The sequence below is a fragment of the Mesocricetus auratus genome, unplaced genomic scaffold, assembly GCF_017639785.1.
Source record: "Mesocricetus auratus isolate SY011 unplaced genomic scaffold, BCM_Maur_2.0 Super-Scaffold_100019, whole genome shotgun sequence".
Classification (NCBI taxonomy): Eukaryota; Metazoa; Chordata; class Mammalia; order Rodentia; family Cricetidae; genus Mesocricetus; species Mesocricetus auratus.
This window is the reverse complement of record NW_024429200.1, coordinates 23004853-23022578: the sequence shown is the minus strand read 5'-3', so window position 1 is coordinate 23022578 and position 17726 is coordinate 23004853. Positions and strand designations below refer to the sequence as shown.

Sequence of the window (17726 nt, the reverse complement as noted above, 5' to 3'; positions counted from 1 at the left end):
TGTTACCCCTGCTTGTTTCTTGGGTCCATTTGATTGGAAAATCTTTTCCCAACTCTTAACCCCGAGGTAATGTCTGTCTTTGAAGCTGAGGTGTGTTTCTTGTATGCAGCAGAAGGATGGGTTCTGTCTTAGAATCCATTCTGTGAGCCCATGTCTTTTTATGGGCAAGTGAAAACCATTAATATTGAGGGATATTAATGAACATTAATTGCTCATTCTTGTTTGTTTTGGAATTGTTGTTAGTGGAATTGTGTGTGGATTTCCACCCACTTTTCTTTTGGCTGTTGGTAAAGTGGGATTATCTATTGCCTATGTTTTTCTGGTTGTAGTTAACTTCCTTGGGTTGTAGTTTTCCTTCCAGAACTTACTGTAGGGCTGGTTTAGTGGATATGTATTGTTTAAACCTGGTTTTGTCATGGTATATCTTGGCTTTTTTCCATCTATAGTGATTGAAAGCTTTGCTGGGTATGGTAGTCGGGGCTGGCATCTGTGGTCTCTTAGTGTTGGTAGAATATCTATCCAGGACCTTCAAGCCTTCAGAATTTCCATGGAGAAGTCAGGTGTAATTTTGATAGGTTTGCCTTTATAGACTGCTCCAGTTTTTGCACAGGTTGGCTCCCACCAGAATGGGAACCACAGTGTCAGTCCCCAGGCCTCAGATTGTTATGCTGAAATTTTATCTCTTTAATACTCTATGAAAGAGGATGTTGGAGAAATTCTTGTTCCAAAAACAAAATTGGAGTTGTGCTTACTGAGTTGTATGTAAATCACTAAATAAGAATAGCCTCTTGTGTAGATGGTTATGAATATAAGATATCCAACATTTAATTCACAATTTTTTCAAATAACACAAAAAATCAAAGCAGTTATTCCTAGTGTTTAAATCGTAGATGAAGTCTGAAAATAATTTACAAAAATAGACTTTAATATAGTAGTTCTCAGTCTTCCTATTGCTGTGACCCTATAATACGGTTCCTCATATTGTGGTGATCCCCAATCATAAAATTATTTCATTGCTACCTCATAAATGTAATTTTGCTTCTGTTATGCATCATATTGTAAATATATGATATGCAGGATATCTGATATGTTATCTTTGTGGGGGTCATAACCCACAGGTTGAGAGCCACTGCTTTTGTTTGTTTTGTTCTCAAGACAGGGTTTCTTTGTGCAGCCCTGGCTGTCTAGGAACTTATCTGTAGACCAGGCTGGACTTGAATCCAGAGTTCTGCCTGCCTCTGCCTCTAGAGTGATGGAATTAAAGGTGTTCACCCCCCCCCAGTTTGAGAACCACTGCTTTAAAACCAAATATACAGTTAAAAACTGTTACAACATAGACAGTATCAAATGCTACAGGAAAGATAAAAGAAATTTACTTTAAAAAACTTTTGAAGCTCTTTGCTATTAAGTATTGGTGTCTTATTCCACTCAGATATTGTGGTGATATATTTTTATGATCTAATAAAGCTACTGGAGATCAGTTTGCAAAGCCAGCACACTAGTTAACTCCAGAAATTATTCAGTGGTGGCACACACCTTCAATTCCAGGACTCAGGATTAAGAGGGAGACAGATTTCTGTTACTTCAAGCCCACCTAGGGCTACCCAAGATTGAATCAGTCTAGAAGAGTAACAGAACTCACACCTTTAATCCAGCACTATAGAGGTACAAAAAGTAGGAGAAGGGTCTTCAGTAGTCAGTCTCAGGATTCTCCAGTCACTTTGAGGAGAGCATAGCAGTCTGGGATTGCAGTCTGTGGTTTGGTGGAGCCAGGATTTCCTTTCAATCTGAGATAGAGGAAAGAGGTAGTGGCTAGCTGCTTTGCTTTTCTGTTCTTCAGCTTGAAGCTTGAATCCCACTATGAGTCTCTGGCTCTTTTTCTTATTGTTTTTACAAGATATTTTATCAATACAACATACATTTTGGGCTGGGGTGATGGCTTTGTTGGAAAAGCTCTTGTCTTGCAAGCATGAGAACCTCAGTTCAGTTTGTACCCAGAAAACATCTATGCAAAGCAAGGCATGATGGTATTGCTGTGCTCAAATTCTGAACCCCCAAATTACCAAGAGGCCCATTTCGATGCAAAAGCAAAGAGTCTTTTATTGTAGTTGTTTAACGAGCTAACCCCATTAGCTCAGGCCTTTCATCCATCCATTTACTACAGAGGATGGCTGGGGAAAAGACCCTAAGAAATCATGAGGCAGGGATCTTAAGGGGCAGTCTAAGGGGAGTTTCTAGGAATACACAAGAGTCTCAGGATTGGTGCGTTTCCAGGCTTGGAAGACCTGCTCTGTGCCGATTGTTTTAACTGGTTGTTTTGGCCCATAGGCTCTCCCTGGGTGGTTGCTGGGCTCTGTATATCACTGTTGTGCACTTGTCCGTAAAGCACACCCAGAGCTGTAAAGCACAGCCTGACAGCTAACTTCTGAGTGGTTCTTTGCCATGAGGAGGACATCTGACCTCCTAGTGACCAGGACAGGAGCAGCAAGGTCATCTGAGCCTGTCATGGCTGCTAAAATAGGGGTGGGGTGGGGTGGCTGGAGGCGGAGGGGGTTGGTCACTTCAGTATACACTTGTCATCGCAGCAAATTTACAAAAGAAAGCATCTAACTGGGTTTCTTGCAGTTTCAGAGGGTTAGAGTCCATGATGGCCAAGTGAAGGTGACAGAAACATGGTGACAGAAACAGTTGAGTGCTTACATCTTGATACACAAACACGAGGCAGAGGGGCACATTGGGATGGCTCTGATCATTTCAAAGCCCACCACCAGTGACACGCCTCCTGCAACAAGGCCACACCTTAGAACACACCTCCTAATCCTTTCAAACAAGTCTTTCAAGTATTCAAACATGTGAGCCTGTGGGAACCATTCTCATTCAAACCACCATAGGGATGGTGCCCAACATTGTCCTTTGACCTCCACAAATGTGCAAACATATGCACACACACCCACATGCCTAAGCATTATATATCACCATCACACAGTTTTGTTATTGAGCAAAAATCACAGGGTAACTTAAAGTGGCTACTAAGTCACTGTACAGTATCCTGCTGTGACTATTAATGTATATGAGGTCCAATCATCTTCCCAAACCTCACCGTGCGGTGCATGACTATATATTAAGTATTCTAAGAAGAATTTAGGAATATATTGTTTTGACATAATTCCCAGGAGTTAATGGTTCCTTAACTCATGTTATCTAATTCAGGTACTTTAAACAAACATTTAAAGTAGTTTATAAAGTAAACACATTAAATCTTAAAACTTGCCCTTGTGTTAAATGTTAGGAATGGAAGCATGCATTTATAAAATCTCTTGACTCTCTTTCTGTGTGATAGAATTTTCATTCCTTTAAATGACACTGAATGTTTCCTGAATGCGTACCATGTGCCAAACAGTACTGTATGCCCTAGGAGGTTTGGGAGACTAAAATCAACCACAAATTGCTTAATACTAAAGGCCTGTAAATAACTAACAGGAGGAAAGCTATGAACCAGGTGTCATGCTCAGCACCGAGGCCCTTCAGAATAGGTACAAGGGAATCCATTTGTACAGATGTCTTAACTGTAGCTCAGAGAACCTCAGCAACACGGTGTAAGAAGCACCGTGCTAGTGAATGATGGAATCATTTACTGAATGGCTGTAGGCCGGTGCTGTAGTGGGTTACTACAAGCCTCCTGCTGCTGTATCTTCTAGAGAAGGGCCAGTATTCTGATGTTCTGATCAAACTGGTGTGTCAGAGAAGATTGTGCATCAATGGAGTCTCTGGAAAAATCTGCCAGTAGGCAGTTTTACAGGATGCCTGGCTGTGAAGGATAGCCAGAGAAATATATGACAAGTATATATATTTGGAGCAGGTTGGCAGAAGAGTCGTGATAAAGGTGTTGTATATCATACTTTATGGAGACAATGGGGAGTGGTGGTAGTAGGAGCCCAATTTCCGTGTAAAACAATCAAGCTGTAACTAAGGCTATGACTGGGGAACAAACAGAAGTGATCTGAATCTTGATGTCTTGAGGCCCAATTGAAAATGGAAAGGAAAAAGGAGAGGTTGATTTACTAGGGAATTGGCTCACATATTATAAATTATGAGGAGCTCCATGCAGGCCACTTCTGCAAGCTGGGGAATCTGAGAGACGGTGGCTCAGCTCAGTCTAATTTCAAAGGCCATGACCCATGCTAGGAAAGGGAACTCATGCTACAGCCGGGCTGGAGGCCTGAGGGTGGCACTGGTCCTGGAATCCATGAAGCATGGAGTTCTCATGGCCATGGACAACAGAAGAAGAGGTCAGAAAGAACACTGTTCTGGGAGATGAGTACGTTCTTTTCTTGTTTTATCGCCTCTGGGTCCCTGAATGGTAATCACACACACTGAAGGTGGACATTCCCCATCGAATGGACTCAGACTCCTTGATCGGTCTCTTCTGGAAATACCCTCACAATCCCCAAGTAGACTGATTATTCCTTTGTACAACCGAGTTGCAACCTGAAACCGCCATGCTTAATTCCACCAATTGTGTCTCAGTATTTGTAAAACCCCCACTTACATCTGGATTGGTTGTTTGCTCTACTGTGTACAATGCCAAGCAACTGAAATAGCTAACTAGCATTACTGTCAGGCCCTTCAGAATGACACAGTCCTAGGTATTCAAGGGCATGTCTGCACATAGCCCATACTCTGCCTGTGCTGAAGTGTGTAACAGATTACACTCTGTCTCTCTTTTATTTATTTATTTATTTATTTATTTATTTATTTATTTATTTATTTGAAGCGCTTGCCACCCCCATCTCTGGTCGCACACCAGGAGAGGCAATGGTGAGTAGCAGGATAGACTGACCCTCCAGGAACACCTATTTGGAAAGTTGTGGTTCAAATGAGTCCTATTCATGTCCCTTCACTGAGGTTTCTTAACTGGAAAAAAAATTACATCCCCAAATTCTTCACTTACTGGAAACCAGCAATACCTACTTCTGTGGATTGTGGAGATTCTGTAGGTCACTTTAGCATCACATAGAGTACATCCATGCTCTTCCATTCTACAGAGACTCCAGGCATCTTTGTTAGATTAAAAATAAAATCGCACGGCAGTGTGTTGCCAGAGGTAACTATGCCAAAAGCATGCACGAAGCAGTTTCTCTTCTCAAAACCTGCATCTCACTATAGAAGAGTCCACGTGTGGAGCAAACAGTAGTGGAGAATGAGGCTGGGTTACAGAAAGTGTGACAGTTCCGTTTTGTGTGCATAAACAGGCCCCGCATCCAGAGATTAAGTCAGCCTGTTTTACTGTGGAGGGAACTACACGTACTTGGTAGGAGCAGAAAGGTGTGACGCCTCTCCACACCTTTGTAAGAGGAATGGCCAACATTCCCATAAAACAGGCCGACAGCGGGAAAGGGTGATGAATGCATCCAGTCAGCATCTTCTACGACACAGGAGCTGCCAGAGGTGAAGACTGAAAGACCCGGAGAAAACTTTTCCAGCTCAGGAATGTGGTAGTGAGAGGCCGAGAGGGAAGTCCGTCTACATCCTTGCCTCTCCCTAGCATTCCTTCTTCTCAAGGTTTATTAGGCAGAATGTCCTAGAATGAGGTGTTGGGGGGGTGATCTTCCTAGGTTTTATGGCTTGGTCTGAGGGAGATGCATTCTAGTTTCTCCAGCTCACCTTGGGGAAGAGGAATCTTGGTTTCTGGGAGCTGGCTTTGCTTTGGAGGACACACAGGTATGAAGGAAGGCTGGGAGCCCAGAGACACCTTGCTTCTGAGGCCTTTCCAATTTCCTTCCGTGCAAGGCACTTAGCAAGGCCTCGCAAAGTGTCACACACATTTTGAAGTAGTGCATTCCGAGCCTGAACATAAAACTTACAATAAAATATTCTAGTAGGTGACGAATTTTAATGTCTTGGTTACAGTTGGGACAGCCTCTACTTGCTTCATTAACATTGAATATATTAAAAGTCATATCATTTACGGACAGAGACAGACTTGGAGATGTCATCTAAAGACTTGTATAAAATACACTAATAATTCAGGTGTGGGAAAAATGCTCACAGTTTTCTTTCTTTAAAAAATTTTCTTCAGTAGGTTCAGTTGAATTATGCCAAACTTATCCTAGATAAATTGCTTATATGTAAAACAAAACAAAAACCACGTGAAAGAGTTGTTTGAATGGTGATCGCTCAAAAAAATAAAAGAATAAGAAATATGTATTTTGTCAATTTCCTTGAAAAAACCCTTCATAGCGCCGCTAGAAAACAAAACCCAACAGGAACAAAGGCAAACGGGAGATTTTCCCTTCAGGCCTACTGACCAGGACTGCCTTTCTTATCTTCTAGCTCTTCTGGGTTTTCTTTGATTGCAACTGCATTCTGACTCCGCCTTAAGGTAGACACACTGCAGCGCTCCTGTGCCTCAGTTTCCCCACGTATACAACCAGGGTTCCTGGCAACTGCTGCAGGCTCTGTCACCCCAGACGTTACAAAGTGTGGACCAAGCCAGGCTCTCTCGGGAGCGCACCACACGCGCGAGCTGTTACGTCAGTGGTTCCCTCGGCGGCGCCCGGGCTGTCCTCCTAAAATACTAGTAGAAGAAGTATAAATGGCCCGGGAGTGTGCAGGGACCGGGCCCACGTGACCGCTCCACGAAGGCCACCGGCGGGGGCTCGGGGCGCAGGCCGCGCGGTTTCCCGCCGCGTCCCGGCGGGCGGGCGAGCGGGGCGGGCGGGCGAGCGGGGCGATCGGGGCCCTGGCGGCGGCGGCGTCTCGAGCGGAGCCTCGGGCCGGTGAATCATCCCGGCAGCCACCGAGCGCCGCGGCGGCCCGCAGCAGCGCCGGAAGATGGCCGAGGCGGCGACGGCGGCGGCGGGCTTCCTGGAGCAGCTCAAGTCCTGCATCGTGTGGTCGTGGACCTATCTGTGGACCGTGTGGTTCTTCATCGTGCTCTTCCTGGTCTACGTCCTCCGGGTGCCCCTGAGGATCAACGACAACCTGAGCACAGGTCAGGTCCCCGCACGGCCCTGCCCGGCCCGGCCCGGCGCGACCCGGCCCGGCGGCCGCCCCTCCCCCGCCCCGGAAAAGTTAAGTGCGAGTCGCTCGCGCCGGGGTCGCGGCCGGCGGGGGGCATGCGCCGCGCTCTCGGGGACGCGCTGCCTCGGGTGGGCGGCCCCGGCCGGCCGCGAGCCCCGCGGCCTCGGCGGGCCCCCCTGGGTGCCTCTAGGGGCGGCCGGCGCGCGGCGACCGAGCCCACGCGCGGGAGTCCCGAGAGCTCCCGAGCCTCCACCCGCCCCGGGGCCCGAGCGTCCGAACCGCGGCCGACTGGCGTCCCGGCCCCCGGCCGCGCCGAGAAGGGCCCACGCGTGGCCCGGGCTGCGGGCGCGCGCCCCGCGGGTGGCGAGTGGAGCCTTGGCCCGCGGGGTGTCGCTGGGAGGTGGACCCGGAGGCGGGCGCGTCGTCCGCAGGTCCTTCCAGGAGCGGGGATGACGTGTCAGGTCCACCCAACCGAATGTCCAGGGGGACGCGGACGGGGGGGGGGGGTTCCAGGATTTCTGACGCCCACCCTCCATCCCGGAGCTGAAGGTTTCAAGGTCTCTGGCGGAGCTCGTGCTGAAGCGCGGTGGGCTTAAAACTAAAGCGTGCCTGTGGCGATGAAGGGTCTTTAACAAGTCTGCAGCCAGGGCAAACTCGTGGCTGAGAACACCCCAGAGACGATTTAGAAACGAAAAGTACTTTGAAGGAACGGTTACAGCAAATTATTGTGGATCCAAGGTAGATAGATACACCTATTTTCCCTCACACTACTCTGGGAAGTCTTTAGAGTTCTGACATATTGACAGAAACCGATACGCATGCACATTCATGTGCCTTCTGTCGTTCAGTTGACGTACTCTGCGGGGCCAAGGTTGGAAATGCATTTCCTGTGACCATAAGTATGCGTGGGAGGTAGACCCTTTTAGATGCTTTGCCACAGTGTACTCGTTTTGTTTGGACATGACCTTTTTACACTATAAATGTCCTTTCATGTGACTGGGTTACTATGCTTGTTTCATAGTATCTTTTGGATGGTCTCCCTGGGAGCCAGACAGGATTCTGCACATAGATAGGATCATCTCGCTCTTCAATACCAGATGCTCAGCTCTTTTGGCTTTTTATCTGTTAGCATGGCTGCTAGTTACATTGTTGCTTACCCTGCTTTAGGGCAGTGGTTCTCAACCTGTGAATCCTGCATGTCAGATACTTACATTACGATTCATAACAGTAGCAGAATTACAGTTATGAAGTAGCAATGGAATAATTATTATTATGGATGGGGCGTCACCACAGCATGAGGAACTGTATTAAAGGGTCGAAGCATTAGGAAGGTTGAGAACCATTGCTTGAGGGTAAGGTATTTTCCTATGACTATTGACTAGAGACTAGAGTCTAGTCTCAGAGGTCTGGTCTTTAAACTAGTTTAAATATGTTTATCAGCTATTTATTGGAACGTACACCCCAATTTTTTCCTTCCAGAAAATTGGTTGTAGAATTTTTAAGAGCTTGAACATTTTGCATAATACACATTGATATTTATTTTAGATCAAATATCAGTATACCACATTTGCTTAAAATAGGTTAAGTAGTCATCCATATAGATATGTAAACGTGTGCAATGTACTCAGAGAGCCACATACTACCACTTTATACGGAACAGACAGGAAGCAGGATATCTATTAAGAAGAGGGATGGCTTTTCAGGAAGATAATTGGAATTTCATCCCATACCCAAGCAGCATGAGACATTTTTCACAGGTGGTTTGTTTGCACAGGGGCATTTCTAATTGAGACTCATGAGTAAATTTGCTGTCTGGCTTGTGTCTTTCTAGACAACGTGTGGAAGTTCTTTCCTCTGTGATACAGGACCTCAGTTTGTCCTGGCTTTTCTGCACTTTCTTGTCATAAAGGGAGACAAAAGGAGAAGCTCACAGAGAATGTTCACGTCTCTGCTGTTTCTGAGGATATAGTAGACGAGGGAAGGCTTTAGCATCAATGGCAGTGAGCCACCACAGCTAAGATTAGGTTTCTCAAAAGGCAGTGGCAGACATTGGATGGCGTTTTTCTCCCTTCTAAGTAAGTGAGAAGTTCTTGTAGGAAGACTGCCAGAAGAGTCCTGTCAACTTATTTTCCTCCTTTCCTTGCCAATTTCCCTTTCCCATGGAAACAACGTTCTTTAAAGAAAGAACTTGCTGGCTTGCTTGCACACCTCCCAGTAACTGCCCTCCTGCCGTCCAGCTTGTCCTTTCACGGAGCTCTTTAAATGAGGTCTATTCCAACCCTCCTTCCTCCTCCTCCATCTCTTCCTCTGCCTTCTCCTCCTTTATTGTTGTTTCTGACAGGATCTCTCGGCCTAGCCCTGGCTGGCCTGGAACCCACAGAGAACCGCCTGTCTCTGCCTCCCAAGTGCTGGGATGTAAGGTGTGGGCCACCATGCCCGGTCTAATCCAATTCATTTTGTTGTTCTTTAGCCCCATGAGGCTTGCTCCTCCTGCGATGAAGCGCAGAGGCTGCTGGGTCTGGAGTTGCTTTTTAGAACATCTGCAGGTGATGCAGGCCTCCATAGCACTGAAGTAAGCAGGGTTAGGAAGCAACTAGAAGACAGGAATTCCATTGTCCAGCGCCTTCTCTGCATCTATAGGGAGTGGACTCTGATGGAAATGCTGTGAACTCTTCCTGGATATATAGCATGCTCTCCTCAGTATCTCTCTCTCTTTTTAAATTGAAAATAGATTCTTTTCTCATATAGTACATCCTGACCACGGTTTTTCCTCCCTCCACTCCTCTCAGTCCCCCCGCCCCCAGCTTCCCTCTCCTATCAGAAAACAGCAAAGCCCCAAGAGGCAACAAGCAAATACAACAAAACAAAATACAATAAGACAAGGCAAAAGCCCTTATATGGAGGCTGGAAGAGGAGACCCAATAGGAGGAAAAGAGTCCCAGGAGAGGGCAAAAGAGTCAAACACACACTCAATCCCACAGTTACGAATTGCCCTCACCCCCCAAAATAAAAAAGGTAACAGCTACAACCTATACGCAGAGGACCTGGGGTTTTCAGTTTCTATGAACCCATATATGCCCTAATTAGTTGATTCAGTGGGCCATGTTCTCCAGGTGTCCTACACCCCCTCTGACTCCTGCAGTCCTTCAGCCCCTTCTTCCTGGGATTCTCCTAACTCTGAGTGGAGGAACCTGTGGAGAGCTCCAATTTATACTCTCTCTCCAAATAATGCCTGGCTGTGGGTCTCTGGATCTGTTTCCATCTACTGCTGCTGGCAGAAGCTTCTCTGATAATGACTGGACAAGGCACCGATGTATAAGTGTAGCAGAATATCTTTAGGAATCTTTTTATTAAAAAAATTTTTTTAATTGTGTTTGGTTCTACCCCAGGTCTCTGGGATATCCAGTATGGTTCCTGGCCATCCAAGCAGTATCAGGCATGGACTTCCTTTAGCTGGCCACTTCCACAAATTCTGCACCACCATTGCTCCAGCACACCTTATGGTCAGGACTAATTGTGGTCAAAGGTTTTGTGGCTGGCATCATGTCCACGTTTCTCTTTTGACAGCCTCTAGAGTACCTTCCTGCACCAAAGAGACTAGAAGGTAGGGCCGAAGGCTCCATGCAGGCACCCACTGGACCTATCCATGTTCAATGAGCTGAGTGGATGCTGTCCCCATCAGTGGGATTCCATGTCAGTTTGTGAGAGCAACCCTCTGTCCTAGCATCAACTTAGGTTGTTTGGGGGATCTCCATAGGACCCCCCTGGCCAATAACTCAACTGAATGCCACCTGGTCCCACCAACTGGAAACCTTACCTGGCTACAAACGATGGCCAGTTGAGACTCCATGACCCCCCTTCCTAGGAGTCATCACTAAGACCACTCTCAGAGATTTCAGGAGTTTGCATTGCACTCGGTTTCCATACTGCCCACCAGTCCATCGGCCTGGGAGAGCTTTCCATCTTCTGATACCTTCTTCAATGTCTTTCTTTAAAGACTTAAAGTTTTTATCATACAAGTCTTTCACTTGCTTGGTCAGAGTTACCCCAGGATATTTTATACTATTTGTGGCTATTGTGAAAAGGGTTATTTTCCTGATTTCTTTCTCAGTCCACTTGCCATTTATATATTGGAGGATTATTTATTTATTTATTTGTCAATCTTGTATCTAGTTACTTTGCTGAAAATGTGTTTCAGCTGTAGGAGTTCCCTGGTGGAATTTTTAGGGCCACTTATGAATACTATCATATGATGTGGGAAGTCCTGTGATTATGTCAATAAAGCACTGCTGGCCAATAGTAATCTAGATAGGTGGGACTAGGAGTCCAGGAGGATTCTGGGAAGGAGAAACACAGAGAGTCGAGATGTGACGCCATGGGGTAGGAAGCCCGGAACTATTCTCCGGTAAGAGACATACTTAGATTAACAATTATGGGGTAATTACTTAAGTCAGAGCTAGCCAGTAAGAAACAAGCAAGGCCAACAGCTTCATAACTAATATAGCCTCCTGTGTGTTTATTTGGGACTGATGCAGTTCGAGAACCAGGCTGGTGGGAAGGTTCCTCTAAAGGAAAAAGCTTCTCTTAAACAGAGACTAACTGACCTACTCAAGACTCTTGTTACACTAACAATTTCTTCCCACAGGTCCCCATGATTGTCATCGTCCCACTTCAGCAGGAAGTAAATTTGAGAATTCCACGTCCCATCTCCCTACTATTGACATTAGAGGATAGTTTACACCTGTTAGTGTTACTTTGCAATTATTTTAGGGTTGGGATTGGAAGGAGGTGTTCAGACTTAGGCATCCCTTTCAGATAAGTTTAGAATTTAGGTGGAATGGATATGTTTAGTTTAGGATAAGTAGATTATAACTTAATTATCACCCGCTACATATATATGTTGTATATGTTTGAATTTGTATCAAATTTAAATCTTCTATTTAGACTAAAAGGGGAATTGTAGGAGTGAACCCCATAAAGCTATCCGCCCAACAGGGCGTGGTCAAGGTAGAGATAAAAGGAAGTGAAAGGAAAAGGGGCTTCCCTTTTTTTTCTCCTGGAAGCCAGCCACGCTTCTGACTCCTGGTCGGTGCGACTCTCTCTCTCTCTCTCTCTCTGATAAATATATTGTTTTCCCTATATAGCCTCGATAATCATATGATCTGCAAATAGCAATACTTTGACTTCTTCTTTTTCAATGTGTATTTCTTTGACTTCCTTCAGTTGTCTTATTGTTCTTGCTAAAGTTCAAGTACTACGTTGAAATTTAATAGTTATGGAGAAAGTAGACAACCTTGTCTTGTTTCTGATTTTAGTGGAAGTACTTTGGGTTTCTCTACACTTAATTTGATGTTGGCTATAGACTTGCTGTAAATTGTCTTTATTAAGTTTAGGTATGCCCTTGTATTCTTAATCTCTCCAAGACTTTTATCACGAAGGGGTATTGGATTTTGTCAAAGGCCTTTTCGGCATCTGTTATGATGATCATGTAGGGTTTTTTTTTCTTTCAGTTTGTTTATATGGCAGGTTATATTGAATGATTTTCATATGTTTAACCATCCCTGCATCTCTGTGATGAAGCCTACCTGATTATGATGGATGATCTTTTTGATGTGTTCTTTGGTTTGTAAGTATTTTATTAAGTATTTTTGCCTCTATGTTCATAAGGGATATTCATCTATAATTCTCTTTCTTTAGAGTTTTTATATGATTTTGTGTATCAGGGTAACTGTGACCTCTTAAAATGAATTTGACAATATTCCTCTGTTTCTATTTTGTGGAATAATTTGAGGAGTATCAGTATTAACTTCTTTTTTAAAGTCTTGTATAATTTTTTGCTAAATTGTCTGTCTCTATGGTTTTTCTTTTTCTTTCTTTCTTCCTTCCCCCTACCTTTATTTTTTGGTTGGGAGACTTTTAATGAGTGTTTCTATTTCACTGAGGGTTATAGTTCTATTTAAAGTATTTATCTAATTACAATTTAACCTTAGTGTTACCTATGTACCATTTTTTTTAAGGTTCTCCAATTTGGTGGAGTACAGATTTTTAAAATGTGTTCTTAGGATTCTGTGGATTTCATTGTCTGTTGTTATGCCCCATTTTTATTTCTGATTTTGGTAATTTGGACATTCCCTTTGTGTCTTTTAGTTGGTTTGGATAAGGGTTTATTATTTTACTGATTTTCTTAAAGAGCTTACTCTTAGTTTCATCGATTCTTCTTATTGTTTTCTTTGTTTCTATTTTATTGATTTCAGCCCTCCACTTGATTATTTACTGCTGTCTATTCCTCTTGGGTGTGATTACTTCTTTTTGTTCTAGAGCTTTCCGATGTGCTGTTAAGTTTCTAGAGTGAGATCTTTCTAATTTTTTTTTAATGTAGCCACTCAGTGATGTGAACTTTCATCTTTAGCACTGCTTTTGTTGTGTCCTTTAAGTTTGGGTATGCTGTGTAATCATTTCCATTAAATTCTAGAAAGCCTTTGATTTCTCTTTTTATTTCTATCTTGACCCATTTTTCATTCAGTACAGAGGTGATCAGTTTTCATGAATTTGTAGGCTTTCTGTTGATACCCAGCTTTAATCCCTGGTGGTCTGATAGGTTGTAGGGAGTTATTTAAATTTCCTTGTATCTGCTGAGACTTGCTTTGTGTGCAAGTATGTGATCAATTTTGGAGATAGTTGCATGAGGTGCAGAGAAGGTATATTCTTGTGTTTGGGTGAAAATGTTTTGTAAATATCTGTTAGGCCCATTTGCTTTATAATATCGGTTAGCTTCAGTATATCTCTGTTTAGTTTTTGTCTGGATGATCTGTTTGTTGGTGAGAGTAGGGTACTGAAGTCTCCCACTATTGGTGTGTGAGGGTCAATATGTGATTTTGGCTGTGGTAATGTTTCTTTTATAAAAGTAATTACCCTTATGTTTGGGACATAGATGCTTAAAATTGAAATGTCCTCTTGGTAGATTTTCCTTTGATGAGTATGTAGTGTCCTTGCCCACATATTTTGATTAGTTTTGGTTTGGTTTATTTTGTTAGATATTAAAATGCCTATATCAACTGCTTCTTAGATTAGTTTGCGTGGGTTTCTCCTTCTTTCTTCCCTTCCTCTCTTCCGTCCTCCCTCCCTCCCCATTCCTTCCTTCCTTTATTTCCCTTCCCTTCATACTCTGCCCAGTCCCACCCCCTACCTTCCCTCTGCCCACCCTATCCACTCCTCCTCCTTTTCTATTCAGAAAAGAACAGGTCTGCCATGGATATCAATAAAACATGACCTATCAACTTACATTAAGACTAAGCACTTCCCTTCATAGGCAACCCAGGATGAGGAATAGGGTCAGAAGAGTCAGAAAAGCCCCTGTTCCCACAAGAAGACCCTTGTATGGAGTATCTTTTTCCAACCTTTTATTCTGAAGTAATGTCTATTGTTGATGTTGAGGTGTGTTTCTTGTATGCAGCAGAAGTATGGATCCTGTTTTTATATGCATTCTGTTAGCCTGTGTCTTTTTATTGGGGGATTGAGTACATTGATATCAAGAGGTACTAGTGGCCAATGATTGTTAATTCCTGTTATTTTGTTGTTGGTGGTGGAGGTTGTTGTTGTTGTTGTTGTTGTGTGTGTGTGTGTGTGTGTGTGTGTGTGTGTGTGGTATGTGTTTCCCTTTTTTGGGTTTTGGTGGTGTGAGGTTATTTATTAGTAAATCTGGGTATCAACATAAAGCCTACAAATTCATGAAAACTGATCACCTCTATACTGAATGAAAAATGGGTCAAGATAGAAAGTATTTAGCCTCCTTGGGTTGGAGTTTTTCTTCTAGTACCTTCTGTAGAGCTGGATTTGTGGAGAGACATGATTGAAATTTGACTTTATTGTGGAATATCTTATTTTCTCCATCTATGGTGATTGAAACTTTTGCTGGGTATAGTAGTCTGGGCTGGCATCTGTGGTCTCTTAGAGTCTGCAACACATCTGTCCAGGCCCTTCTGGCTTTCAGAATCTTCATTGAGAAATCAGGTGTGATTCGAATAACTCTGCCTTTACAAGTTACCTGGTCTTTCTCCCTTGCAGCTTCTAATATTCCTTCTTTGTTCTGCATGCTTAGTGCTTTGATTATTCTGTGGTGAGGGGCCTTTCTTTTCTGGTGCAATCTATTTGCTGTTCTATATGTTTTGTATACCTTTATAGGCATCTCCTTCTTTATATTAGTAAACTCTTCTATGATTTTGTTGAAAATATTTTCTGGGCCTTTAAGCTTCTTGTTCCTCTAATCCTATTTTTCTTAGGTTTGTTCCTTTCATTATATCTCACATTTCCTGGATTTTTTGTGTCAGGGATTTTCTTTTTAGATTTAATTGATATATCTTTTTCTTCTATCATGTCTTCTATGCCTCAGATTCTGTCTTTTAGCTCTTGCATTCTGTTGGTGAAACTTGCCTCTATAGTTCCTGTTCAAATTCCTAAATTTTTCACTTCCAGAATTCACCCACTTTATGTTTTATTTATTGCTCCTATTACCATTTTCAGGTCTTGAACAGTTTTATTCATTTTCTTCAGCTATTTGTTTGTTTGTTTTTCTTGGCTTTCTGTAAAGGACTTATTCATTTCCTCCAATTGTTTGTATTTTCCTGGACTTCTTTAAGGGATTTATTCATTTCCTCTTTAAGAACATCTATCACCTTAATATATTATTTTTGATGAAGTTTTTTTTTTGTGCTGCTGCCGTGTTGGAATGTTCAAGTCTTGCTGCCATAGGATAGCTGGGTTGTGGTGGTGACATATTGCCCCAGGTGTTAACTGATTGTGTTCTTATGCTGGTGTCTAGGCATCTGGGTTTGGGATAATTATAGGTTGAGGTGCTGATTTCTGGGTTTGTCCTTGTTGGGTTGGTGTTTTGTTCCTTGGTTTCTGTTTGCTCTCTGAATTTTCAGAGGGTGTGATGGCTGTGTGTTGCCTCTTTTACTGACCTGCTTGGCTGATGTGTTCACAGGGAATGTCTATTGGTGTTGCAGGTACAAGTGGAGGGAGGTCGGGATGATTGGTGGGATCCACAGGAGACAGTGGTCAGTGGGGAAGGGAGGCTGCAGATGGTGTGCTGTTGTCGGGATGAGCCTGAGGGCTTGGGTGTAGGGGAACAGAAAGAATGAAGGTCTGTGGGCAGTCTACCTGGTCTTCTGGCCGTCTCCTCAACATCTTGATTGCACGTGACAACTTTAACTATAACCTCATTAGATTGAGGTAAATGTGCTTTATATATTTATATATTGATTTACATATGCAATTGTGTTGCATACATAATTATGTGTATACAATTGATTTCCTCATTGCTGCCTTTGCATGGGACACTGTGACATAGGTAATATGAAAAAGATGTGCAAGTGTGTAAATGTCAGGCTAAATAAGGCATTTACAGCATAAGTGCACTTTCCCATCATGTAAAGTGGAGCAGAGCAAGTTAAATGGGAATGATCCCTGAGCTGAGCCTCTGAGAGTGAAGAGAATTTTGGTTCTGAGTTGGGAATGCAGAGGAATGGACCTTCCAAACAGAAAGCACAAACTTGAAAGTGCAGGACAGGTTTAGAGAACCATGAATCATATGGAATTTAAAGCAATAGAAGAGAAGGACCTCCATGAGCAGCTATAATTTAAAAAATTCTGTTATCACATGTAGCTTTCCACATAGAAGTAATTATAAGATTCTTCTCAAAGTATAGCACAGTTTTTAAATATTATTTTTAAGGGTTTCTATTACTGTAAAGAGATACCAAGACCAAGGCAACTCTTAAAAAGGAAAACATTTAATTGGTGATAGCTTACAGTTCAGAAGTTTAGTTCATTATCATCATGGGAGGAAGTGTGGTGGCGTGAAGGCATGCAGGTAGACATGGTGCTGTAGAGGTAGCTGAGAGTTCCACATCTGGATCTGTAGGCAAGACACTGTGAGCCACTGGCCTGCCTTGAGCATCTGAGACCTCAAAGCCCACACACAGTGGCACATTTTCTCCAACAAGGCCATGCCTTCTCTGGCAAGCCTGCATCCCCTAATAGGGCCACTCCCTTTGAGCCCATCGGGGCCATTTTCTTTAAAAAAATCACAGTTTCCCACTTTGACCATTTGGCTTCAATCATCAGGGCACTGGAGTAGTGGCATTAAGAGTATGGACACAGTTCATAGAATTCCACAGGATTCTGATGATAAATGCAGACCTTGCAGAGAACATGTCACAAGGGGCAGCAAAATCTTGTAATGTAAAATGAATTTAAAAAAATGGCAGGGAAGAAAATAACCATATATTATTTTCTAATAATACTGATTAGTTTTGAAGTCAACTCAGATTATAGATAGTCTAAATAATTTTATGATTTACTGAAATTAGGATGAATAGGATTATAAAAAATACCACAAGATATATTGCTTGTTGCTTTTCAAGTGAATTAATTTTCCAGAAAAGCAGAAAATTTATTTCAGTTTAGAGCAGTCACATAGGTATTATTTGGAAGAAACAATAGATTGGCCAAAAAAAAAAAAAAGAAAGAAAAAGAAAAGTAATTTACTTCATATTGTGTTGTTAATAGTACTTTTTCATCTACCCTAAGCTGTAAGGCTTTGGATACTGCATTTTAAACACCTTGCATAATATCTCTTTAAAACAATATGCACTTCTGCCATATTTTGTATAAAGAGATTTTTAAATTCAGTCTATCAAAAT

At 43.0% G+C, this 17726-nt stretch overlaps 1 protein-coding gene across 2 annotated transcripts in view; it reads left to right on the top strand.

Moving 5' to 3' along the window:
- Nucleotides 1-6724: 6724 nt before the first annotated feature.
- Nucleotides 6725-17726, top strand: part of St7 (suppression of tumorigenicity 7) — a 235582-nt gene continuing 224580 nt past the window's right edge. For both annotated transcript variants that reach the window (XM_040728452.1, XM_040728451.1), the window contains exon 1: nucleotides 6725-6994. In XM_040728452.1, the coding sequence (XP_040584386.1) occupies nucleotides 6835-6994 (160 nt within the window). In that variant the 5' untranslated portion in view covers nucleotides 6725-6834. The remainder of the gene's footprint in view (nucleotides 6995-17726) is intronic.